This window comes from Natator depressus, chromosome 9 (assembly GCF_965152275.1).
Source record: "Natator depressus isolate rNatDep1 chromosome 9, rNatDep2.hap1, whole genome shotgun sequence".
Classification (NCBI taxonomy): domain Eukaryota; kingdom Metazoa; phylum Chordata; order Testudines; family Cheloniidae; genus Natator; species Natator depressus.
Window position 1 is genome coordinate 75,886,559 of NC_134242.1, and position 24,827 is coordinate 75,911,385.

Consider the following 24,827-nt stretch of genomic DNA (forward strand, 5'->3'; position numbering starts at 1 on the left):
TTTCAGTCCATGCCTGACTAGCTCAGAGAATGACAGCAGCAAGTTGGTATCACCGGGATATCAGTCGTGTTGTGGCTGAGGATTTGTTGGCCAAAGCTGGGAAGGATGGGTGCTTCCTGGTGCGAGACAGCGAGTCCGTGTCTGGGGCGTACGCCCTTTGCCTGCTGTAAGTGCCCAACTCACTTCTCATCTTTGTCTCTCTCTGTCCCTTTTCCTTTTTCAGGTTCTGACTCTTGTCACTTATAAACCTGCTTGTTCTGCCAAAAGGCTCTGACCCAGAGACCCAAATCCCCAGTGCCCAGACCCAGGGTGAGAAGCAGGCTGAACTTAGGTGAATGGTTCCTGGAGATCTCTCTCTCCACCTCAGGCTGGTGCCAGCCTTTTTAATCCCTTTTGTCTCTGACGGTGCGCTGACTCCTTGGAGCATTCCTGGAGAGGTCAATAGGGAATAATGACACAGAGATGCCCTTTGCTAACGGGGGCCACCTGATCCTATGGTGTAAACATGCACACACGCTCGCACATTGCTGTGAGAATCTGGCTCTGGTGTCTCCAGGCTGCTCATCGTGGGAGTGACTAATAATATTGCTGAGCGCTGATAGCCTTCAAAGCCCTGCACAGACATTAACCAAGTGGGTAAGGATTGTATTCCCATATGGGGAAACTAGGCACAGCGAGGTGAAGTGACTTGGCTAAGGGCACAAAGTGAGACAGTGGCTGAGTTAGGTTTAGACCCCTGGTGTCCCTGGTTCCTAACCCATGCTCCAACCCCTAGATTACAGTGCAGCTATATCAATGGAATGAGCATGAGTCTTTCTAGTAGAAGTGACCACACAGCCTGACTGTAAGACAGTCCTGGCTACACCTTGAGTGATGTAACCTGGGAACCCTCTTTTCTGAGAAGTGGCCAAATGAGATATCCCATCACCAACGGCCCTTCCCCATGCAGGGGAAAATCCTGTTTCTAAGGGGACCTGGAGTGCAAGTGGCTTTGCCTGGTTTAAACAAAAACAATGAGGAGTCCTTGTGGCACCTTAGAGACTAACAAATTTATTTGGGCATAAGCTTGCATGGCTAAAACCCACTTTATCAGATGCATGGAGTGAAAAATACAGTAAGCAGAATATATATCATAGTACATGAAAAGACGGGAGTTGCCTTACCAAGTTGGGGGTCAGTGCTAACGAGCCAATTCAATTAAGGTGGAAGTGGCCTAATCTCAACAGTTGACAAGAAGGAGTGAATACCAAGGGAGGGAAAATTAGTTTTGTAGTGCTAACAAGGCCAATGCAATCAGGGTGGCCCATTTCAAACAGTTGACAAGAAGGTGTGAGTTACTTTTTGTAGTGACCCATTCACTCCCAGTCTTTATTCAGGCCTAATTTGATGGTGTCCAGTTTGCAAATTAATTCCAGTTCTGCAGTTTCTCATTGGAGTCTGTTTTTGAAGTTTTTTTGTTGAAGAATTGCCTCTTTTAAGACTGTTATTGAGTTCCAGGGAGATTGAAGTGCTCGCCTACTGGTTTTTGAATGTTACAATTCTTGATGTCTGATTTGTGTCCATTTATTCTTTGCATAGAGACTGTCCGGTTTGGCCAATGTACATGGCAAAGGGGCATTGCTGGCACATGATGGCATATATCACATTGGTAGATGTGCAGATGAACGAGCCCCTGAGGGTGTGACCGATGTGGTTAGGTCTTATGATGGTGTTCCTTGAATAGATATGCGGACAGAGTTGGCAACGGGGTTTGTTGCAGGGATTGGTTCCTGGGTTAGTGTTTCTGTTGTGTGGTGTGTAATTGCTGGTGAGTATTAGCTTCAGGTTGGGGGGGCTGTCTGTAAGCAAGGACTGGCCTGTCTCCCAAAGTCTCTGAGAGTGGGGGATCGTCCTTCAGGATAGGTTGTAGATCCTTGATGATGCGCTGGAGAGGTTTTAGTTGGGGGCTAGTGGCGTTCTGTTACTTTCTTTGTTGGGCCTGTCCTGTAGTAGGTGCCAGCAGCCCTGCTCTGGGAACAGGATCTGTGAAATGTGGCTGCGGAGGCAGTGACTCTGGGGTCTGATTCTCCATTTACACCATGTTCAATTAATCAGTGTAAGGGGGAGCAGAATCAGATTCTTAGACTCCAGAGAGCCTGCCCCAACTGTGTCCCCATCTGTCCTAGCAGCATCTGCCTCTGATGTGGGTGTCCAGTAGAGTGATTACACACTGTGTGAGACTGCAGGATCCTGCTAGTGCTGTGAGTGAATCACACAGGCGGGTGCAATCCACCCTCTGTAAAAACAAAGTCACCCCAAAACTCAGCAGCAGCCAGCCCACAAAGCACACAGTTAACTCTTTAGATTCCAGGGCACAGAGATCCTTTAAATGTCCATCCCTGGCATGGGAATGTGTTTGCTAAGTCCTCACCCGTGCATGGCACTGCACAAAAAGGACATGTCCCTGATGAGGACAGTATGTGCAGGGAACTCAGAGTGGAGTTTTGATGGGGGCAGCCTATTCCCCCCATGCTCCACGTATTAGTAATTCCTCTAACAATTCACTCTGCGCTAGGTGGTCCCTGGTACCCAGACCCTACTGGTGCCCTTAAGTCTAAAGTGGCATTCTGCTCTAAAAATGCCTGTATACAAATGGAAGTGAAAAGCTGTCATTTTTTTTCTAGCAGCCAGTGCTGCAAACTCCCCTGGGATCGGATAATTGCGCTGGGCTCTTTCTGGCTTATCAGCAATAAAGTTCTGCAATTAGCTAGTTAGTTAAGAATTGTGTGGGTGATGCAGGAGGTACCACTGAGCCAGTTCCCTCTCCTCTAGCTGCACTGGCTCCTGTAGGCTTTATAGGAGTAAAAGACTGTGAAAACCAGTTTGTCACTGCAGTCAGCAGATCTGGACTCTGATGTGCATGGCGCTCAGATCTGGTGAGTAAGGAGGAGCCATTTTTATACAGTCACATTTCTGATCGTAAACACAATTTAAAATTTGCACTAGCAGGCGGAGCAAGCTGTGCAAGGACTGGATGAGCAGAGATTATGTAGGTCAGGGCTGAGTGCATTGGCAGATCTGTGTGGGAGCTCAGGGCTGGACTAGCCAGGGGTCCTGCAGCTCTGGATCAGAACGTAGTAGCAGGGCTCTGCACTGCATTTGGCTAGCCAGTGCTGTCCAATTGCTCGTATTCATGAGGATGACATTGTATCAGATTTACCTAAACATGGTTTAAAGCCTTTGGCTGGAGCTTGACTGCTGGGTGTGATCTGAGTGGGCAGGTGTCCCTTTGTGCTGTCAGTGACTGAGCTGCCGCACTGATCCCAACTCCCAACCAAGTGACACATCTGCATAACTCACTGAAAGCTCAGCTAGTAGTCAGGGTGCTGCAGGAATAAGATGCTATTCCTTTAAGAGTCTTGGAAGGATGCCGTTCCATTTCCGATATTTTCCTGGCCCAGAGTATGGTATAAATTACAAACACATGGTCCTGAGGAGTGTCGGAGGCGCAGCGCATGCTGGGGATTTAACCAGTGAGCTGCCCAGGCCCCCAGAACTTGCAGGGGCTTAGATACTGCTAAGCACTTTTTCTCTTCAAAGCTCTTACTTTGGCTCTGAGTAGCTGTGGGGTGTTTGGGCTCCCAGAGAAGGATGCGCTCTCACTAGCCCAGGCCTAGGCTGTCCTTTTGTGGGCAGTTTAATTCACACTTGAACAGGAGTGGCCACATGAGCTGCAGGAAGTCTGGCTCTTCAGCACAATACCATGGGTCAGGCCCACCGTACTTCAGCTAAGACCCAGAATTGGAAGCATCTGTAATCAGTGGCCTCTCCTGAAAACTTTGCCCATAAAGTCCTTTTGTGCTTGGTCTGTCCCTTGAGAAGGCGGGAGGGAAATGTGTCACTCAAACCCTCCCGCCACACACCAGAAGTGATGGCTCAAGTCAGAACCAGTATCCAGCTGCAATGGCCTTGTGGGGGGTTCTTTGGCCAAACAAGGATGTTTATCCATGTGACAAGCCAGTTAGCTTCAGGCTTCAATGGGGGCAGGGCATACGTCCATCAATGGGGCTCCCTGTCGTGTGGCCTGGGTTGGGGGCAGCTACTACATCTTAGATATTTTTATTTCCAGGGTTAGAAGCTTAATTCCTCTGCCCCCTTTGTCCCAGGTACTAATTATGGGTAATGCTCTGAGAGCCAATTGGGCCCTTTATCACAGTGCTGGGGATCGTTGACTGCTGCTCCCAAATGGGACAGAAATTTATGATGTATTTGTGTTGTGGCAACACCCAGAGGCCCTGTTGGGGTAGGGACTGCACTCACATACACATGGTGAGAGACGGTCCCTGCTTCAGGGAGATCACAAGCTCCCCAGACAAGACAGAAGCTGGGAGAATGGGAGTATTATTGTCCCTCATTTCCCTGAGAACAACTGGTTTCCAGATTCATCCAGATATAGTGGAGCTCATGGGTGCCGCTGTGATCCCTTCCTGCCTTCCTAATGGGCTAAAGGCTCTTCCCACCGTCACTGGCCCCACCTGACTGTTAGACCCACAAGGGTGGAAATGTGGTGTTGATACTTTGTTGTTTCCTCCTAGGTTCCAGAGACACGTGCACACCTATAGGATCCTGCCCGATGAGGAGGGGCTGCTATCTGTGCAGGTGGGTGGAGTGGGGTCCACTGGCTGCAGGTGGGAAGGAGGCAGCTCTAGCAGAGATGCCCCAATCACTAGTATTGCTGTCCCTCGAATCTCTCTCCTTTGGGTGTGCTTAAGGCACCTCTCTGCATGGCCTCTAGGCATGGAGATCCCCTGTTGGCTGCGTGATTTGGGGTTTGCACAGGAAGCAGATGTGGAAGGATCTTGCCTCCACCCTCTACTCTGCAGATGCAAACGGGAGGGACACACCACTGGCAGCATCTGGGGATGGGGTGTATGTGCCTCCCTCCCTGCTGGGAGCCACAAACTAGCACTGTGGTTTCCTTTCTGCGTAAGACACCTGCAGTGCTCAGAGCCCACAGGATGTGTTTCCTTTGCACAGACGTAGTGCGTCATAGCCTCAGACTCATCTCTGGTATGGCCTTGTGCTCAGCGACAACCTGGGAACACAGCTTGCTGGCCGCTCCATGCTGATATTGCATGCCTTCATTAGACGTTACAATCATAACTGGGATGGCTCTAGAGAAACATCTACTCCTTCCCATTTCCTTTCTGACCCACCTTCAGTTTCAGCTGGATACAGGATTCTTGTTCACTTCCTGTCCTAAACTGCTGCATGTGATTGGGTGACATCTCTCAGAAAACAGTGATCACATCCCATCCCAGAGGTGCTCCCTTTTACAGCCCTGCACTGCTCCACCCACTCAGATCAGATCTTGGCTCTTAGCATGTCCCCACTTCTCCCCTTACTTGTGCCAATGGCACCAGCCTCCATGCCCCTTTGGGTCTTCCTCCCATTCCCATCTTTCTGACGGCTGCCAGGTTGCCCCCTTGTGTGTGGAATGATCTCCATGTCCCAGAGCCCCCATCCTCTCCTCACTCAAATCTCTCCTGAAGACAGATGCCCATGAACAATGACCCACATTAGGCAAACTCCCTCCCTCCCCAGCACGATGTCAGGGCAGAGGAGAGAAAGCTAAGGCTATTTAATGTTCTAAGTGAGCGCCCTCCCCAGGGTCTTGTGGAGTGTAAGTTCCTTGGGACGAGAACAGTCTTCCATTGCACCCTGAGCCGAGACAGGCTCATTAGCTGCACCTAACAGAGAGATATAACGTTTCTAATCCTTCCTGGGCTGGCTGCAGGATGCCATGGGTATCCAGAGTCTGGGGTGGGACGTGCCAGAGCAACAGCCATTCTTCTTCTGCCCTTAGACCATCCAGGGCATCCAGGCCAAATGCTTCCGCACCCTGACTGATCTAATAGGGGCCTACCAACAACCCAACAATGGCCTAGTGATCCCACTGCTCTACCCTGTGAACAGAGCAAGAGAGCCAGTGGAGGAGGACTCTGGTGAGTGCGTGTGTGGTGAGGGGGGCATTTAGGGGGCTGGACGAAGGACTGGGGAAGGAAATGAAATGGGGGGATGTGGAGGGTGCAGATCGGCCATTCAGCTCCCCAAGAGAGTGAATTATAGTCTTCTCCTGCACCTAATTGTGCTTGGGGGTCATGGCTTAAATGGGGTGTAACATTCCACTCATCCCACACCCGATTGACCCAGCGAGGATGCTGGACACAATGGGGAGATCAGGGATGGGCTTGGGGGAGGGGAAACTGGTTACTTTTCTCTCTTAAGATACTGTGCCTTTGTGTTTGCAGATGGTGAAGATGGCAGAGCCAGCCACCCTCCAAGCCTGGTGCCTCACAGTGGGATCATCGCGGGCAGCACCAGTGGGTGGGTTACTGCTCAGCCAAACAAGGCCCAGATATCTCAGCAGCTGCAGCTGAGGCTGCAGGAGCAGGTTCACAGCAGGTACTGCCTGGCACCTCCACACCTGTCACAGAGCAAGTAGCAAGCACTATATACTGGGATGTCCAGAGGCTGCTGGAGTGAGCTACCAGTGCATGTGCGAGGAGAGCTAGGGTGTCCCTTCCCTTCCTGCTATGGAGAGTGGAAACTGTCCCATTGGGAAGGGCGAGGCCACAGCAGTGAGGGGGGGAATTGGACAGCTTGATTAAAGGGCAGAGTGGGGGCTGTACCTCTAGCACCTGCCTTTGCCCACAGGTGGCACTAGAACACCCCTTCTTGCCCAACCCCACATGGTGAGAGTGAGATTGGAGAGCTCAGGGTGACTGGCAACCAGCCCTGTCTTTTCCCGGAGGTCTGCAATAGCCGCTGACTTTCCCCATCATGGTGCCAGGGGCAGTACCTGCATCGGCACAACGGGGGCAGGCAGCTGGGGCTGTTAATAAGAAATTCTCTTGCACGCTCACACATCCCCACCTGTTGCAGCCCGGCCAGCGATTTCATGGGATTCATCGCCGAGTACCTCAGTACTCACTTACAGCTTGACCTGGAGGCCCTGAGGAATGGGAACCTGCAGCTGAGACACCTGAGCACAGCCTTAGTGACCGCCTGCCGTGGGCTGCACAGGTGAGCAATGAAGGGCAATAGACTCATCCTAGTCAGAGGCAGAAAAGCTCCATGAGGTCCTAGGGCTAGGTTGTTCTTTCCTGTCTGTTCTCTAGAGACAGGATGTCTGGTTTACATGTCTCATACCCGGCCCTCTCAGTTCTTCCTCTGGGCATCTCATCTGTGCTGGGTACAGATGCTGTCTGCTACTTTACACACTGGCCAGCTGTTCTCTGCTGGGTAAAATTGGCATCTGCTGCTTTGAATACCTTCCCCTCGGGAGTCTCGTATGTGCTGGGTACAGACGGCACCTGCTGCTTTGCAGAAGAAAGTCCCCCTGGGAGGAGGCAGCTTGCACAAGGCCTTTGCGAGGAAGCCAGGCCAGTTCCTGCATCCAGAGCACCTGGAAGCTGCAGACCTCCACAAAACCCCTGTGTGAATTTCTTCTTGTGTGGATTCTGGGAGAGTGTGGTTCACTGAGCTCATCCACAAGCCGAGAAATCCCCACCTGGAAGGTCTCATGCTGTTCCCTTTGCTTGGTCTCAGCCCTAATTACAGCCCCTTTCTCCTCCCTCCCAATTATCCCCCTCCCTCAGTGGCTGCATCCTTCAAATTCAAGTGCCTAAACAGCAGCTGTGTTAGCAAGTCACTGCAAAGCGCGCCCACATCGCAGAGCCAAGTCCCCCTGCAACAAAAGCCTTTAAATCTGGAGGCCCTGGCAAGATGCCGCAGCTAGGCCTCAGCCACCTCTGGAGATTGGAAGGCTTGGGGCAGCAGGGGTTCCAGCTCAGACCGTACCAGCCTGAGGCAGCTGAACTAGGCTCCTGCACTGATTCCCTGAGCCCTGCAAACCAGGAAAGGGCACGTCTGTAATCCGGCCCTCAGCAGCCTCCTCATTTTGAGTCAGCTGCAGGGCACTGTGATGGAGCTTCTTGGGCAGTTGCTGTCCCTGCTGGGACTCTGGGAGGGGCCTGATCCCAGCCCCCCCCTTGAGCTTTGTGGAGTCTTAGGCCCAGCCCTGCTTAGACTCCTCCGGCACTGAAAGTGTCTCTGGTTTGCTACACTCTCTGGTGGGAAGGACCTGTTCCTGGCACTGTGATGTCAGGTGGCACCACCTGATGGCAGTCCCCACGAGTAAGACAGAGGGGCCTGATGTGGGATTGCTGCCCCCAGCCCAGCTTCTCTGAATGGGTGTGACTGGTGGCTTATCAGGAACTGGGAGAGGACCAGCAGGGGTGTCCTGGAGACTGGCTCCTTGGACCAAACAGAGCTTCCCCACTCAGTGCTCTTCTCTTTGCAGTGAGATTGACTTCACGCTGGCTGGTTTAGAGACTCTGGCCAAAGTGTTTGACCCTCCGGCTTCCCCTCGGAGCCCCGTAAGAGAGCAGGTGAGCCCTCCCCTTCCCCAAAGTGCTGGCCCAGGGCAGAGAGCCTCACTGGAGGCATCAGCACGTCTTTGCCTCCGAGGCTGGAGGGGGAAGTTGGTCATGGGGGATTTCATTGTTTGGGTTTGGCTTTCCTGCATATCTTCACGCATAGAGGGCACCATGCTCCTTTCCTGGAACGAGGCCCAGCCAGCTGCCTGTGTTCATGAACCAAGTGCTAGAGCTCAAATCCAGAGGGAGTTCAGATGCAGCAGGCTAGATGCTTCAGTGAAGGTTGGAAATTGCAATGCAGGGACCTGGGAGAAGGAGAATACTTAAGTGGTGGGGTGGGGCAAGTCAGGGATCTGGTCTGGGACACCTCAGCTGGACTGACGCAGGCCAGAGCAACTGCCTGGGAGTGGAGACCTGTGTCCTGAGCCAAAGCCCCCCACGCTGTTCCAGCCCTAACCTGCCCTCACTGCTCTGCCTGTGCACCTCAGTCCTGTGCCGCAGCTCCCTGCACAGACCTCCCCCGAGAGGTGCTAATTGTGCTAAACTGGGTGTATATGTTTTGGTTCCGTAGAGAAGTGTCTTCAGACCTTCCCAACTATTTGCTAGTGACCCAAAGTGTAGTTAATAACCATTAGAGTAGGGTGACCAGATGTCCCGATTTTATAGGGACAGTGCCAATATTTGCGGCTTTTTCCTATATAGATGCCTATTACCCTATACCTCCGTCCCGATTTTTCACACTTGCTATCTGGTCACCCTACATTAGAGAGCTTTTTTTTTTTTTAGTTTGGCAAATAGTAAATTTTCTGAAAAATGCATTTGTGGGGCACCAAAACTATTCAGAAATTCAGCAAATAGTTTAGGCTGAGAATACCTAAAATTAAGGTTCAGAAATGTCAAAATGGTTCAAAAAAATCTCAATTCACGGCAACCTCCAAAATGCTTTGTTTGACCCAAGCAACATGTTTTTGCGTTTTAATAAGGAAAAAAAATCAGTTTGGACTCAAAATGAATTTTTTCAGATTTTCCAGTTTGGCTACCAAACTTGGGGGAGAAAAACCCAGTTTTTCATGCGGCTCTACTCTCCATAGGTACTGAAGTGACCCTGGAAACTGGCCAAGGTTTCTGGACATGTCCACTACAGTTTAATCTGTCATTGCTGCTTTAAAAGCACCAGGTATCAGAATTTGTCTCTCTTTCTGTTCAGGGTCTCCTGGCCAGCGATCCAGACCTTGAATTGCTCCTCAGCAAGATCGCCACTGTCAATCACCTGCTCTCCTCTCTAGAGAAAAAGGTACTAATGAGTTTCTAATCTCACCACACATTGCTATGGCTTGGGACTGTTACTCTGCAAAGAAGCCTAGGGTAACAAGTTTGCCACACTGCAACCATGGCATATGAGCAGTGCATTTGTCATGGATTAAGCTACAAGAAGAAGAGAGAGAGAGCAGAAGTTAGAATTCCATTAAATATAGGGAGACTTAGAATTTAAGATCCCAGAGGAAGTAAATTTAAATTACAAGAATTACAGCAACAACCTCTGAAGAAATATCCTTTTATAAATTCCCCCATGAAGGGTAGAAGAGCTACTAATTGAAACCTTTACTATATCCCCTAGCTCTCCAGACTAGAATAAGATCCTTAAACTTGAGCAAACTCCTGGGATAAATTAAAACTTCCAGATAGAGCAAGTTTCTACTAGGTTAAGCGCCCAGACATTAGAGACAACTTCAGGAAGAGCACAGGCCTCTCATTAGATTAGAGGGAAGGAAATTTCTTCCACCTGGAGAATGCTTTATAGTTCCTTAGCCCCATCCCTAACAAGTTCTAGCCAATCAGCCCCCCCCCCCCCCCTTACTCACAACTCGCATTACCAATTTAACACTTTCAAAAACCAACCTCTGCCTCTGGGCCTCCCTGCTCTTTGTACTGCCCCACTGGGTCACCTGGTTCCCAATTCCTGCTCACTTTCGCTGAGATGTCTATCACAAGTAGTGTGACATTGCCACTCCTGCGGGACAGCCATGAGGAACAGATCTGTGTCATCGCCTCCTTCCTAGAGCAGGGCATTGTGATTTGTAGCCAAGCCATCACTCTGGATGCCTCCATGGCGAAGCTCACAGAGTCTGTGTACGGCTCTCCCAAACACGAGCTGTTCACCTTGTCCCCACCCTTGGTGAGAGGAGCGCTGGACGGGAGGGAGCACATTCTGCTGACTGTTGCCTGGGTTCTTCACCCTGATGGCTCCAGCACTGCCCAGTCAATACATGCCAGATAGTGCCAATAGCTGATGGGTAAATTCAGGCACCAAAAGAGGAGGTGACTGGTTGCAAGCAAGTCACTGGCAGGGCCAGGAACAGAACCCAGGGCTCCAGTCTCCCTCTCTGACTAATAGGTGGTGTTGCCTTCAGTTTCCACAATATGCTATGCATCCGATGAAGTGAGCTGTAGCTCACGAAAGCTCATGCTCAAATAAACTGGTTAGTCTCTAAGGTGCCACAAGTACTCCTTTTCTTTTTTCTTTTTACGAATACAGACTAACACGGCTGTTACTCTGAAACCTGTCACTTTAATCTGTGCAGACACAGAGCAAACAGCAAGTGGTACCTCATCAGGACCCAATTCCAAAGTTCCCCCGCGACTTGTTGTGCTTAGTAGGAAGGCCAAGCCATGCCCTGCAGCCAGCAACATGTTAGAATCTCCTGCTCCCACTAAACCCTAGTTCACCTGCTGGCAAGGCAGCTGGATTTGAACCCTCTCCCTTGGGCAGCTGGTTCCTCTGTTTGTGTTGCTTACCACCTGCCTGCCTGTCTCTGACTCTTTCTCTGTAGGTGCTGAAGACACTGCAGGAGACAGTGATCAAGCACAAACTGGCTCTTCCCAGTGTGGCTGCGGTGCACCCACCTGCTGCCAAGCCCATGGCTGTGCAGAGCTTTGAGGTGAGAGAGGCGCCTAGGTGTGGCAAGCTCCGCTGCACTGCTCCTTTCGGGCCTTTGATAGGGCCTTTCCTAGCACAGGCAGAGACTAGGGTGGGCATGATCAGCTTGGGCCCTACATAATGTGGGGCCTGCAGCTTGTGGGCCATCTGGGCAGTGGGATTGTAGGAGAGGCAACATGGGGTGTGATTTCCCCTTCAGTCAGCTGAGAAAGCCAATCTGGAGGGAGCGGCAGAAAATCTGTGGGGCTGCCCTTCTCCTGTTCTCCAATGGACAGCGGGAGCTAGCGTGAGAAGAGCTGGTTTATACCTGCCACAATACATTGGAGTTCAGACATAGGGGTGGAGGAAGTCAGCCTTCAAGCAGCTACAGCACCTGCCTAGTGAGCTCATGCGAGCAGTGCCCCTCCAGCAGAGGGGTAGCCCCTGGCTCATCTGTACACTCCAGGGAGATACAGAGATAAAGGGGCATACATTCCCTGCTGCTGCCCTCAGTTGCACCCAGCCTAGTTGCACTTGCCTCAATAACCTAATTCTTTGTGCTGCAGGTGAAAGTGGGCAAAACACAGAGGGCTTCTCTGACAGTGGACGTGGAGTCTGGGACAATGGCCATCACAAAGAGGGGCTGCAGCTCTCCAGAGGAGACCATCTCTCAGGACAAAAGTAGGGGAAACCCCTTCATTCCATTGACTTGGCGTAGGCCTTGGAAGGTTGTTGGGTAATTGGCCCACTGTGGAAGTAGACCCATGGGAGAAGCAGCAGTGAGAGGTCAAGAATACTCTGTGGTGCACAAATGGAACATGACCATCACTAGGCTGCCTGGCTGAAGCCAGGGTGATGGGCTCCTTCATCCTGGGTAATCTGTTGAACAGTTATCCCAAGGACGGGAGGAATAAGCCAGAGCCTGCTGGATGCACACAAGAGCCCCGCTTGGTGAGCTTAGTGCCGGCTGCCTTCCTGCAGTGTGACATCCTGGGGGAGTGAGGGGCAGCCGTATTCACAGCCCTCTGTGTCATGCTGAGAGGCAGCAGCAGGACCCTTCCTTAGGCGTGTATTGGCTGTGCTTTCGGGGGTTGTGCTGTTCTGTGTCTCACTGTCGCTGGTGTGGCTGTCTTCAGTCTTGCAGCTGATTAAATACCAGAGCATGCAGAGCAAAGTGAGGCTGGTGTATGACAGAGACCAACACAGAAGCATGACCAGGGACTTCATCTTCCAGAACGCACGGGTAAGAGATCCTCCCCAGGCTGGGCTCCCGCCAGCTTCACTGCAGCAAAAGACTAGGGCTAGGCCTCAGGGCAGTATTTGCCCCTGGTGCAGACTAGCCCTGCTTGTGGGCTGGCATCCAGGCTCTCTCTGCCCGGCCTCTGAGAAGTGGCCGATAGGAAACCCACTTATGCTCTGCTGTATGTGGGCAATGAGGGGATGTTGGCGTGGAACGTGCAGGGGCCTGAGAGCAAGCTCTCTGAGTGACACCTGGATGTAGGGTGTTCTGTTCCCCCCAAAGGGATCACTGAAAAAGTGGGTGAGGGCTTCCCCTCAGCACCCAGGAGATGGAACATCACCGTGAAACCAGAGAGGGGAACAAGGGGCTTCAGCCCATCCTAAGAGCCAGGTGCTCATGTGGCTGTGCAGCATTGCCCTCTGCTGGTGTGGGAGAGACCCTCTCAGGCAGCACTGCTTTCCACCTCTGGTGTGAGTCGGCAGAGCTGGCCCTTAGCTTATTGGTATCCAGTAGAGAGGAACCAGTATCCTGATTCCCAGTCTGTTTGCTTTTCTTTTCCCTGTGCTTTTCCCTATGCGCCTCGCATGTGTGTTTACAGGTAGCTGATGACCATGGCACTTATATGAATCACCTAGATACTATGCTGGGAGGTGCAGTGAAGAGAGCTAATCACAGACTAACCCTAGACTCTGAACTGTTCAGCAAGGAGGCTTGGCCTGTGAGGCTGCAGTGTGCTCCATTGCTTTCTGCTGGAGCATGGGGCCTCCTCTCCCTCTACTCCTTAGCTGGTAGGAGCCTGGAGATTTGCGGCCCTGGGGGTTTATTATTATAGTGGGCCCGAACCCCAGTGTACTAGGCACTGCACCACACAACATGAAAAGACAGTCCCTGTGCCAAACAGTTCACATTAAGTGAAGACGAGAGATGACAGGTGGATGCGGACAGACAGACGGGGGAGAACTAGGACACAATGAGACAATGCTGGTCAGCACGACTGACAGTGGTCTTGCCACACCAGACAGCCCAACCATTGTCAAGTCAAGTTGTCAAGTTTCTCATTGCCTCTTTCCATGATGCCCATGTGAGCTTGACTGTGGTCCTGGAGGCCCTTTCTCCTGTGCTCTTCTCCTAAGAAGTGGGTCGTAGGACAGTTACATCCATTGATCATCACTAGACACAGCGTTACAGCTAAAAGCAGGAGTGTCCACCACTAGGGATGCTCCAGGGTGATACAGATGAGCCCTGCACTGAAGACTGGTAGTTAAACATTGGCCACCACCAGTCTGCAGATCTGTGGGGACAGACCTGTGGCTCAGCTTGGGCACCATGTTCTCTTGAACTCTGCCTTCTGTGTCAGGACCCAAGCAGGCAGTCGTGTTCTTCTCCTGCAGAAGCGAGAGGCCTTTTGTCAACTGCTGCAGCTCATGAAGATCCAGCATTCCAACCTGGATGAGCCAGACCTCATTTCTGTGTACGTTGGGACATGGAACATGGGTAAGGAGTAGGGACAGCTCAGAGACCTCCAGCGTGACAACGGGTTCTTGTTGTGAATCCAGGGATAGTTCTGGAGTTGAAATCTCTGCAGATTTCCAAAGGGAGCGATGCCAAGGAGTTCTGAGATCCTTGTTGAGTCCTGGTGCGGTGAGAAGGTTGGAGAAGCCCTCGCCTTCAGGCCTTACCTGGGCTCGTCTGCGCTATGGTGGGTCAATATCATGATGCACCTGCCACACCTTGTATTTTTGCTGTGTAAATAGAGCTGCTGATGTATGGTCAGTGGTGGTGGGACACGGCAGCAAACCTCAGAAACAAGAGGTCTCTTGGCTGGACTCAAGAGCTGCCATGGTACTTTCCATCCTTGACAGGGGACCTATTAGACCCCCCCAGGGCCTGGAGCAGAATGAGAGGTAACCAAATCCCACTTCACCCAGCGTGGTTCCAATTCATGGACTTGATATTCCACCAATGTTCTTGGGTTGGTGCAGGGGTGGGGAGGCAATTAAATGTAGCAATCTGATCCCATCTCTCGTTTCCCCTCAGGCAGCGCTCCACCTCCCAGGTCCATGGCTTCATGGCTGACGTCGAGGGGGTTGGGACAGACTCAGGATGAGACCACAGCTGGCATCCCACATGACATCTATGTTATTGGCACCCAGGAGAACTCGCTGGGGGACCGCGAATGGGTGGAGTTCCTGCGAGCCTCTCTGAAGACCTTGATGTCCATAGATTTCCGAGTGGTATGGGCCCAGGCCACCCCATTCACCCAATGCTAAGGGAGGGACAGCACCCATGTCCCCTAGTATCCCTTGTTCCTCTTGGCTCCCCTTACCTTACCTGCCCTCTCTGGCTTTGTAAGGAGCGGTGCCTGCCAGCACTCACTCAGTTAAGAGCCTATTGGAAAGACTTACCTGCATCCAACTATTATTGGAAGTAGATCGCTCAGCAACCAATTGTCCTGGGGCTGCTACACCCATAACCAACTGCCTAAGATAAAGCCAGAGGGATCCAACACACTACCAGAGCCCTTGACAAGCAGGAAAGATGCCCTCCCCCAATGGAGCCTGTTGTTGGGACCTGGTGCTCAGACACTTTGGTAGCTTGTTTGACCCCACCTTTCTGCTTCCTTCACCATCCCCCTTGCCACCTGTTGGCTGAAGGATTGGAGAACAGTTCAGGGACCCACAGATGCTTCCAGCGGGAGATGGGGAAGCCGAGCTCGTCCTCTCACTTGTGTCCTCGTCTCTCTATCTCACGGCCCTGGCTTCTCTCTCCCTTTCTCCCCATTGGGAGAGTAATTTCTTCAGTTGAATTGAATTCTCCCTTAGCTATCCTCGTTGGTGCCTGCCTAGGCAGGACATGTTCTCTGATCTGCGTGGTGCCATTTTTCAGGCTGTGGCCTCTGCAGCTAGGCCTTGTGGCACGGATGGTCATGCCCAGAGAGCTGGGACGAAGGCCTGAGAAATCTCCCCACAGCCTGAGCTCAGACAGGCCTTGCCCAGAGCCCAGGAGTGAGCTAATGGAGTCTGGCTCAGGCCAGACCCAGCAAATGTTGCAAATCCAAACCTGATGTTGGGCCCAGGTAGGGGGTGTTTGTACACAAGGCTTCAGGGATGCCTTGCCCAGCTGCAGGAGGGTTGCCTATTGCAGCGTGATTTCCAGAAGAGGACAGTGTGCTCTCATTCCCCTACTCTTTCTTGGGGTGGTCTCACTCCCTCCCCAATCTCATTGCAGGTTGCCTTACAGTGCCTCTGGAGCATCAAGATTGTGGTGCTGGTAAAACCAGAGCACGAACGCCGGATCAGTCATGTGAACACGTCAAGTGTGAAAACAGGAATTGCAAACACACTAGGTGTAGCAAAAGGGGAAGGGCATCTGGGGGCTGGAGTGGGAGGAGAGGAGAACACTGTGGGGCAGGGGAGTGCTCGAAGGGCCATGCTGGGGTGGGAGGAGGGACATGTTCCAGGGTCATATCTGGGGAAGGGGCAGGGGAGTGGTCTGGGGTCTGTATCTGGGGCAGGGGGAGGGGAGCTGGGGAGCAATCTTTGGGTTGTATCTGGGGCAGAGGGGAGTGCTCCGGGGGCCATACCAGGGGGTGAGCAGGTCTCAGGTCCCAGTGGGGATCAGAGCATATGGGGACAGCCAGGTCCTGTGAGGAGCCCCCAGCAAGGGGAACATGCAGGGCTGAGAGCTGACTGTGCCTGGTGTGTTTCCTCAGGTAACAAAGGGGCTGTGGGCGTCTCCTTCCTTTTCAACGGAACGTCGTTTGGGTTTGTGAACTGCCACCTGGCCTCGGGGAGCGAGAAGACACACAGGTGATTGGGGGCTGCTTCCTGAACCCTGTGCCTATATGAGACCCTTAGGGGGCTGGGAATGCCAGCACAGCTGCCCCATAGCCAGTGCATCACCTCCTGTATTGATTAACCACGTCCTGGCCTTTCCTCTGCCTCAGCCACAGTCAGCCTTCATCTCAGCCTCCCAGCCATGGCCAGACAGCCTGGGTACTGGGCTGGACATGCTCACCCAAAGGCTGCACTCTTCCAGCTGGCTGGAGTAGATGTGTGCAGGGCTGGGACACTGTCCAGCCTACTGCAGGGCAGGGGAGAAGCCAAGGTGTTGGCTTGAAGGGGCTGGGGTTAATGTCACTTTGATCACTGTCAAATTGGAAGGAGGGGCTGGGAATTGGTGAGGTCAGGGAGAGGGGGCCTTGTGGGGGCAGGTAGGGATCAGGGCGAGCTGGGTCTCAGGGGGATCTGTGGAGGCAGGTGGGGTCCCGCGGATTTGCAGGGCAGTGGAGTCCTGGGGGATCTCCCTGATTTGCTCTGCCTTGTGCCACCCTCATCCGGTGCAGGCGGAACCAGAACTACAGTGACATTCTGCGCTCTCTGGTCCTGGGTGACAAGAGACTCAGCAGCTTCGACCTCACCCTGCGCTTCACCCACCTCTTCTGGTTTGGAGACCTCAATTACCGCCTTGATATGGAGGTCCAGGTAGGACACTGGTCCCATCTGTGCCCTGGGTTGCTGCTGAGCTCCACACAGCTGCTCTCGAGAACGGGCTACTTGTGGGAACACTCTTGGGGCAGGCAGCTCAGTCCCTCATCCCAGCCCAGCCCCAAAGGCATGCAGGGGATGGGTGTGGACTGTGAACACAGAGCTCCTTGTCTTCTCTGGGGACTCCTGTGGTGGGAGCCCGTGCTGGGGGAAGGGTACAGAAAAGCCCTGCAAACCTTAGCGCTTATGGACCTTCCCTTCTTCCTTCTCAGGACATCTTAGCTCACGTGAACAAAAAGGAGTTTGAGGCCCTGCTGGCCGTGGACCAGCTCACCCTGGAGCGTGAGAAGAACAAGGTGTTCCTGCGATTTAGTGAGTGCGATGGGGACAGATGGGGCTGATGTCCAGAGCACTGCCTGCCCGTCTGCAGCCTCGCCCCCAGCAAGGCTCCCGTATACCATGCCCCCTGGCCACCTCCTGCACTCACAATTCAACAATGCTTGAAGGCAGGACAAGCTCTACAACTGCTGCCAAAATGTGCAGGAGAGACTGGAGCCCCAAGGTCCCCAAAAGCAGCAGATACAGCACAGCCAGGATGGGGTTTGGGGTTTAACTGGGGTTTGGGGTTTAACCCCTGACATGATGCAGATAACAGCTATGGGCCAATGAGCTTCACTACACCCCCCACACCTAGACTCCACAGATTCACCCATCCAAGCCATCACTCTGTCGCCTACCCCACCCATGAACAGTCTAGTGTCACCTCCCAGCTACATAGTGTCTAAATATGCAAGAAACTTTGAGGTGCACAAAAGAAACCCAGCTTCAGGTGGTAGGCTCAGAGAGGTAGATGGCTCAGCTTAGTCCCCAGCGGATGTTTGTGCACAGTTCACTGCGCCGAGGAGAGGCCCAGGGCTGGATAGCAGAGGGGCTACAGGCCAGGGTGGAAGTGCTTTGGCAGAGTAAGAGCAGGGATGAAATTCAGGGCTGAGGGGCACTAGTAGATCTGTGTGTGTCAGTGGGGGAGGAGGTGGTTTTTCTAGTCTGACAGAATAATCTGACTGGGTTTCTCTGGCCTTGCCATGGGCTCTGTAGGCAGTATCTGCCTGCCCTGGGCTGTGGGTGTCTGGCGCAGTCTCGCCTCCAGGTCTTCCTGTTTGCTCCATTTCCAGGTGAGGGAGACATCTCCTTCCCTCCCACGTACCGATATGAACGGGGCTCCCGGGACAGCTATGTCTGGCAGAAGTTCAAAACCACAGGGGTGAGTGTCTGGCCTCGAGGGGAAGGGGCTGGGATCTGGCCAGGCCTCCTATGTGGGACTGTCCCAAGTGAGGTGCTCCATGGTCCTACCTGGCTGGGAGAGGGAATAGGACTGGGCCCGCAGGCTCGAGTCTGTATTCCAGCTGAGTTGCATTAAGGGTAGGGATGAAGACACAGTGGCTTTGAGCCATCCCTATTCTCAGGCTGGATCCCTGAAGCTCCTCTGGCTTGTGCTGGCTGTCTGTGGCCACGAGGGAATAGCTGGACCAAGGAAGTCCAGAGTGAGGCAATGGCAGGGCTGGGGTTAGGGCTCGAGAGCTCCTGGCTCCCAGCCCAGTGCTCAGCCCAAGCTGCCTCACCCTACACTCCCTGCCTCTCTCGCGCTATGATCTGTGCTGTCCCTGAACAGTGAGCAGCGGCGAACCCATGCCTTCAGGGACACTGGGATGAACGGTACCCTGCCCTAGGGAATGAACAGGATAGTAACCTCCCTAGTTCAGCTGGGAGGGGAGATGCGCTGGGAGTGTCTGAGGCTGCAGGGAAATCCAAGCAGCTCAAACCAGGCTCAGCCATGCACCTAAAGCTTCTTTGCTCTTGGTTGCAGGTGAGAATCAACGTTCCCTCGTGGTGCGATCGCATCCTGTGGAAGTCACACCCTGAGACTCACATGCTCTGTAACTCATATGGTGAGTGAGGAGCCCCGGGAGCTGCCTGGGAGCACAAAGGCCATTAGCCTGGCACCTTCAAGGCCCAGTCTGGAACAGGGACATGGAACAGTGGGTTTCTGTGGCAGTGACGTGGCTCCCTCTTCCGTGTTTCAGGCTGCACTGATGACATTGTGACCAGTGACCACTCGCCTGTCTTTGCCACATTTGAGGTGGGAGTGACGTCTCAGTTCGTGCCTAGGAAGGGTAAGGAGGCTGCCTCCCGTTGGCCACTGGACAGGGTGGGGAGGGCCTGCTCCCCTGGTGGATCTAGGGCTGGAGTGCTGCAGTCCTAGCCCCGAATCCGCTGAGTAGGTTCTGCCATCACTTTCAAACTGCACTGTCCTCAGGGCCAACACATGTCGCCACAGGGCTACCAGCCAGCAGTGCTGGTTAGCATTGTTAGTGGGGAGATGAATAGGTCAATCTTTGCCTGGGGAGTAGGATCCAAGGAACTCATTTTGCTGACCCCGCAGACAGACCTGAGCTATGACTGACCCCTCCCTGTTACTTTTGGGGTAGTAGCAATCTGTCACCCTGCCCAGGTCCTCAAGGGGTCATATCAGCCAGCACGGGAACAGCCCATCTGAGGGGACAGATCTGGGGGCCAGGGTGGGGCCCCGTCAGCATACACTGATTGGCCGTTCTGTGCTGGCAGCTCCTGGCTCCAGCCCCGAGTCCCTGGCCTGCATCGAGTGGGACAGCATCGAGGTGATTGTGAAAACAGCCAGCCGCAGCAAGTGCTACATTGAGTTCCACTCCTACTGCCTGGAAGGTGAGAGCAGCCTGGGCATCTCTACCGGCCACATGCCAAACCTGCCTAGCACCTGGAAGGGAGACCAGCAAGGAAAACCTAGCGCTGCAGGGGGCAGCACAGGTGACATTCCTCACTGAGTCAGTGCTGACCCCAGTGCCCCAGTGCAGTGCTAAGGGGCGCTGTGTTGCAGAGGGCTCCTCAGAAGGGGGTGCCGCCCCGGAATCGTTACTGACCTCAGGGCCCAGGCTGCTGTGCTGCACGAGGTGCTGTTTTTCAAGTGAGACGGACAGCCAAGCTTCTGGCCTTTTGCGCTCATTACATAGCCCAGGACATTTTGTGTGAGAATTGAAGTGTAACGCTGGTGTCACACTTGGGTTAGATTGTGACAACCTTACGTTTCACAAGGATTGGGCCTCTTCTAAACTTCCTGTCCTGTTGTACACCATTGCTGTGCATGGTATAAGCAGCTGCTACATCTCACCTCAGAGGTGGCTGCATTTCAGCAGTGGGTGATCCTGTGTTGGGATTCTTTTTCTGGGGGCAATGGGGCTGGCAGCTCTATCTCAATGGCAAACAACTGGGATTTGTCCTGGGTTGAGTCCACTCCCCTTCCCCATGGCAATGTGGTTGGTGCCTAGGAGAGGTTGGAGCTGGCAGGGAAAAGGCGTGAGGCTGGTAGCAAGTAGAGAGAGGGGTGGGTAGGTTGGCAGCAGGACACCACTTTGCTCTTGTAATTCTCTCTTAATTTCTTGCCAGAGTCTCAGCGGAGTGGGGAGAACAGTTCCCAAAGCAGCGACATCCCGGGCTTCCTCAAACTCAGCTGGTCAGCTAAACAGCTGCCAGTGGTAAGCACAGTGAGGGGGGTGGGGGTGGGGTGGGCTGGCAGATATGTGCATGTGCTGGCATGTGCATGTGTCTGGCACAACAAAGGGGAGGCAGGTGAGAAGGACATAGGCAGACTATAAGGAGTGACAGCCTGTAGACTTTGTTAGACTCCCTGGCTCCTCCACCCCTTCCCTGGCCCTGACTTCCCACCCCACTGGCTCTGAAATGCACCCCCTGTTCCCCTGGCATACCCATTCCTCTCTCTCCCAGGCCCTGCCTCTGGGGCACCCCATCCCTCTCCCTCTGTCCTGACTCCCTGGTGCTCTCTTTCCCTGGCTGATCTCCTGAGTAAGTTCTTTTGCACACAGAGTGAACCCAGTGGTGAGCACTGGGGCTTTCTCCCTTGCACTACAGGACAGTGGGGTCACTGTGATGTCCCTGTACCTACGCCCAGCGCTCAGGCCCAGAGCTCAGGCTTTGTGGCTGGATTGGCGGTTTGCAGATCTTCTGAGAGTTGTTGTTTCTCCCTGTGCAGCTGAGCCCGATCCTGTCGGACCTGGAGTACCTGCTGGACCAGCACCTGCTCCTCAGCATCAAGGGCATGGACAGTTGCGAGTCATATGGTATGTGTCCAGCACATCCTCTTAAAAGGGGGAGTGTTAGGGAGTGGCCAGGATGGCACATGAACCCCACAGAGGGCTAAGGTGATTCCTACTGGGCTCCCTGTGTTCCGGAGCAGCCCAGAGCAGGGGACCAGGGGGATCAGTGTGAGCACCAACATTCGTGAAGGGTCCAGGTTCCACTGTGGCTTAACTTGCCCCCTCCTGAAGCAAGGAGCAAGAGACTAGACTGAGGGACAGCAGCCAGGTCTCCTCACAGCAGTGCAGGGCACTGTCCTTCAGCCCCTGCTGCCCCTGGGACCCAGGGGGAGGACCTGGGGGCCTGCAGATAGTGCAGGGCCCTGACCATCAGAGCAGGCCCAGGAAGGAGAGGCTGATGCCTCACTGAAGACATGTGCTGTAGCCTGAATGTGGTGACCATGGAGACTGACTCCCATCTCCCCCAGGAGAAAATGGTTTCTCCAAGCTACAGGGAAACTAGGGGCACATCTGGAGTTTTGGCAGGACAAGCCACCCCCACCCCCAATGGACACTAGCTCTGTGTATATGAACAGCTCCATGCTCCTGGTGGATGTCACATTGTGGTGTGGCATCCACCAGTCCCTGGTCCTAGTACTTTTCCATGGGAATGTGTGTGAGTGGGAGGAGGAGGATGTTAGCTGCTGTTGGTGGATGCCTGAGTGACTGTGGGGTGCCCCACCCTCTGAGGTGATGCTGTGCTCTCTGGGCAGGTGAGTGCTGCATTGCCATGAGATCTATGATTGGCAGCCTGGCCCAGCAGTTTGAGACTTTCCTCTTCCACCGGGGTGAAGAAACAGGCTCCATGCGTGGCTGGATGAAGGTCCGAGTCCCCAAGGACAGGCGGAGCACACGCGAGAGGCTCTACGGTAATACAGCCATGCCACTGAACTGCTGCTGCTTCAGAGATATGGGCTTCAGTTCCCCACTTGGGGACCAGGGAAAACCCAGAGAAGCTGGGGGGAGCTCCTCTGCAGCCATCTCTCCTGCCCCAGGAGGCACCAGGAGAGGCCAGGCCTGGAATAAGTGGGAGCTCCCCTGCTGCCATTCCTCTTGCCCCCTTCCCTCTAGAGCTCCCAGCAGGGAGAGGCTGGGACTGGAGCAGCTGGGAGTTCCCGCCATCCAGGCTGGCAGTTCAGTAGAAACACTTTCCTTTGCTGCATTCCCATTAACGGTTACAGTCTTTGTTCTGTGCAGAGTGGATCAGCTTTGAGACAGATGAGATGGAGTCCGACTTCCCGACCCTCTCCAAGCCAGCTCTGCGTGCCGTCAGGTAATGCTGCTAGCATGCCACGCCTTGGCCATTAACCTGCTAGGACACTTGGTGCTGCCAGTCCAGGGCTCATGATGGGAGTTGTTCGGTTCGGTTTCCGAATGAGGGCACACTCTGAGCGGGTGAAGTAGCTGCTTGTCCGTCTGTCTTCTAGGATTGTCGGTCCATCTGCCCTAGAGTGCCATGGTTGTCTCTCTGTCACGGTGTTGGGGATGTCGGTCAGTTTGTCTCTGCCAGGAACTGGGGTTGGGTTTGTCCCAGGGTGCTGGGATGATCTATCTGTTGGAGTTGTCTTTCTGGGCAAACACACCCACTCGACTGTCTGTTTCAGGAGCCGGCCCCTCAGCCTCCCGGATGCAGCCGGCAGTTACACCAATCCAGCCTATTTCATATTTGAGGGGGTCCCCAACACCTGGGCGCAGTGTCCCAGCCTGCCTGAACCTCCTTACAGTCAGGCCAGTGACAGGCAGGCTGACAGGTACCTGGACCATTCTCCATGCCGCAGGCTCCAGAGCCTGACAGGAGCACAAGCCTGCTCCTCCTCCAAGGAACAGCTACAGAGAAGCCCCCACTACTCTGTGCCCGAGGCCATCTCCTGTGGGCACCAGCTCAGCCCCTCCCAGATTGGGAGGCACAAGAGGCCCAAGTCAGCCATTCTGACGAGACACCCGCAGACGTCGGGTGACTGTTCCCTCACAGCCCTGCACATGGCCTGGTGCCTCAGTGACGTGGACACAGAGCCCCACAAGAGAGGAAGCTGCCTGGACCCCAGCCAGCCAGAGGGCCGGAAGAACCTGCTGCGCCACACCCGCAGCGCACTGGAGCCACCACCGCAGAGCTGCTGGGAGGGGGCAGGGTCCCAGCGGGACACTCGCCGACTCAACCGTGCTAGAGAGGTATGTCCCGGGCAACCCGCACTGGAAAGCACCAACTGGCTCATGCACCAGGTAGACATGATGCATCAAGACAAGACACCCCATGCCTGGCGAGGGCTTCGTGCTGGGCCTTGAAGGAACTTCAGGTGTAGGGAGGATGTTAATGCACAAATCTCTGGAGACCTGCGTGTAAATGTGTTGATTGGGCACCAGCGAGCTTGGGGTCTCCCATCTTAGTTCCCTTGTCCACACTGGGTACCACAGTCAGTCTGGCTCAGGAAAGGCCTGGGGCTGGAACAGTAGGATGCTGCAGGTCACAAGGGAGGCACCTCAGCAGAGCTGTGAGGGGGGATGAGCAGGGATAGCACAGGACTGGATTCAGGAGACTCAGCAGAGCTGGGGCTAGAGTCATTGCTTTGTAGTCCCCTGGCGTGATGCTGTTGGGCCATATCCTGGTTCTTCTTTCTGAGTGGCCCTGTGGCAGTGGTGATCACCCCGGAGTGTTGGCATGTGGCTGAGCCGCTTGTGCCTGGAACAGTATGAGGAAGGGCTGTATGAAAACAGCTGGGATGATCTGTAATTCTTCAGGTATCGTAAGGATAGTGGTGTGTGAGGGCTCATTGGCTCATGTGTACCACTGTGCCTTACTGGAGTATGACCGTCCAGCTTGTGCGCCTCCAGACATCCTGGCAAGAGCTCTGAGTTCAGCGTGGGGCAGGAGGAGAGTTGGGGTCTCCTGGCTGAGCCCTGGATGCAGAGCGCAGGGCAGAGGCTAGGGGGAGATGACCTGTGGAGTCCCATAGTCCTTTCATGTCCAATAGTCATAGGTGGTTGAGTCCCCTTCCTCTGTGCCTTGTGCTGCATTGCTGGCTTCTCCCTCAGTTTCTCTCCTTCTCTCCCTTGTCTAGAAATATCACTGACCAGGACCTGCTGGACACTGGCGTGCTGAGCACCACTCATCGGAAGCTCATCCAAGCCAAGCTCCACGAGAGCAGCCCCAGGAGCCTGCAGCAGGGACCCAGTCTGAAACCAAACCTATCGTGAATCTGGCATCCAGACTCCTCCATGCCTTCTAATCTCCTCTGGGCAGCTGCCTGGTGCAGGGGGTGGAAAGCTGCTGAAGGTGTTCTGTCCCTGGGACAGGGCCAAGATCCGGTGTCACTGGGCTAAGCCTCTGGATTGGAAATATCCCCCTTGCTGCCTTCCTTTGCAACCTTCACTGTCACTCTGATATCATCGTGCATAATCTCCCCTGGCGGTGGCTGCAGAAATGCCCTGTGCATCTGGCTGAGGCTTTGCCAAAGGCCTGGACCCAAAAGGACGTTTAGCCTTGTGGTAAAACTTGCCACAACCCCAAACTCTAGCCGGGTTCCATGGAGAGGTGACTGGGAATTCAGGGGAGCCAGAACGTAGCAGGGGAGCCCCAGCAGC

General features: G+C 53.9%; 1 protein-coding gene across 1 annotated transcript; it reads left to right on the plus strand.

The window, feature by feature from the left end:
* On the plus strand, positions 1 to 24,425 carry LOC141993581 (phosphatidylinositol 3,4,5-trisphosphate 5-phosphatase 2-like). Its single transcript, XM_074963132.1, has 26 exons — positions 1 to 166; positions 4,575 to 4,638; positions 5,846 to 5,984; positions 6,291 to 6,444; positions 6,925 to 7,065; positions 8,345 to 8,432; positions 9,628 to 9,714; positions 11,252 to 11,359; positions 11,904 to 12,018; positions 12,474 to 12,580; positions 13,969 to 14,071; positions 14,615 to 14,811; positions 15,806 to 15,923; positions 16,290 to 16,386; positions 16,923 to 17,061; positions 17,337 to 17,436; positions 18,237 to 18,325; positions 18,929 to 19,010; positions 19,146 to 19,235; positions 19,687 to 19,803; positions 20,542 to 20,630; positions 21,146 to 21,233; positions 21,962 to 22,117; positions 22,446 to 22,521; positions 22,853 to 23,417; positions 24,305 to 24,425. Exons 1-26 carry the CDS (start codon positions 30 to 32, stop codon positions 24,314 to 24,316), a joined length of 3,258 nt encoding a protein of 1,085 aa, XP_074819233.1. The 5' UTR covers positions 1 to 29; the 3' UTR covers positions 24,317 to 24,425.
* Positions 24,426 to 24,827: the final 402 nt, after the last annotated feature.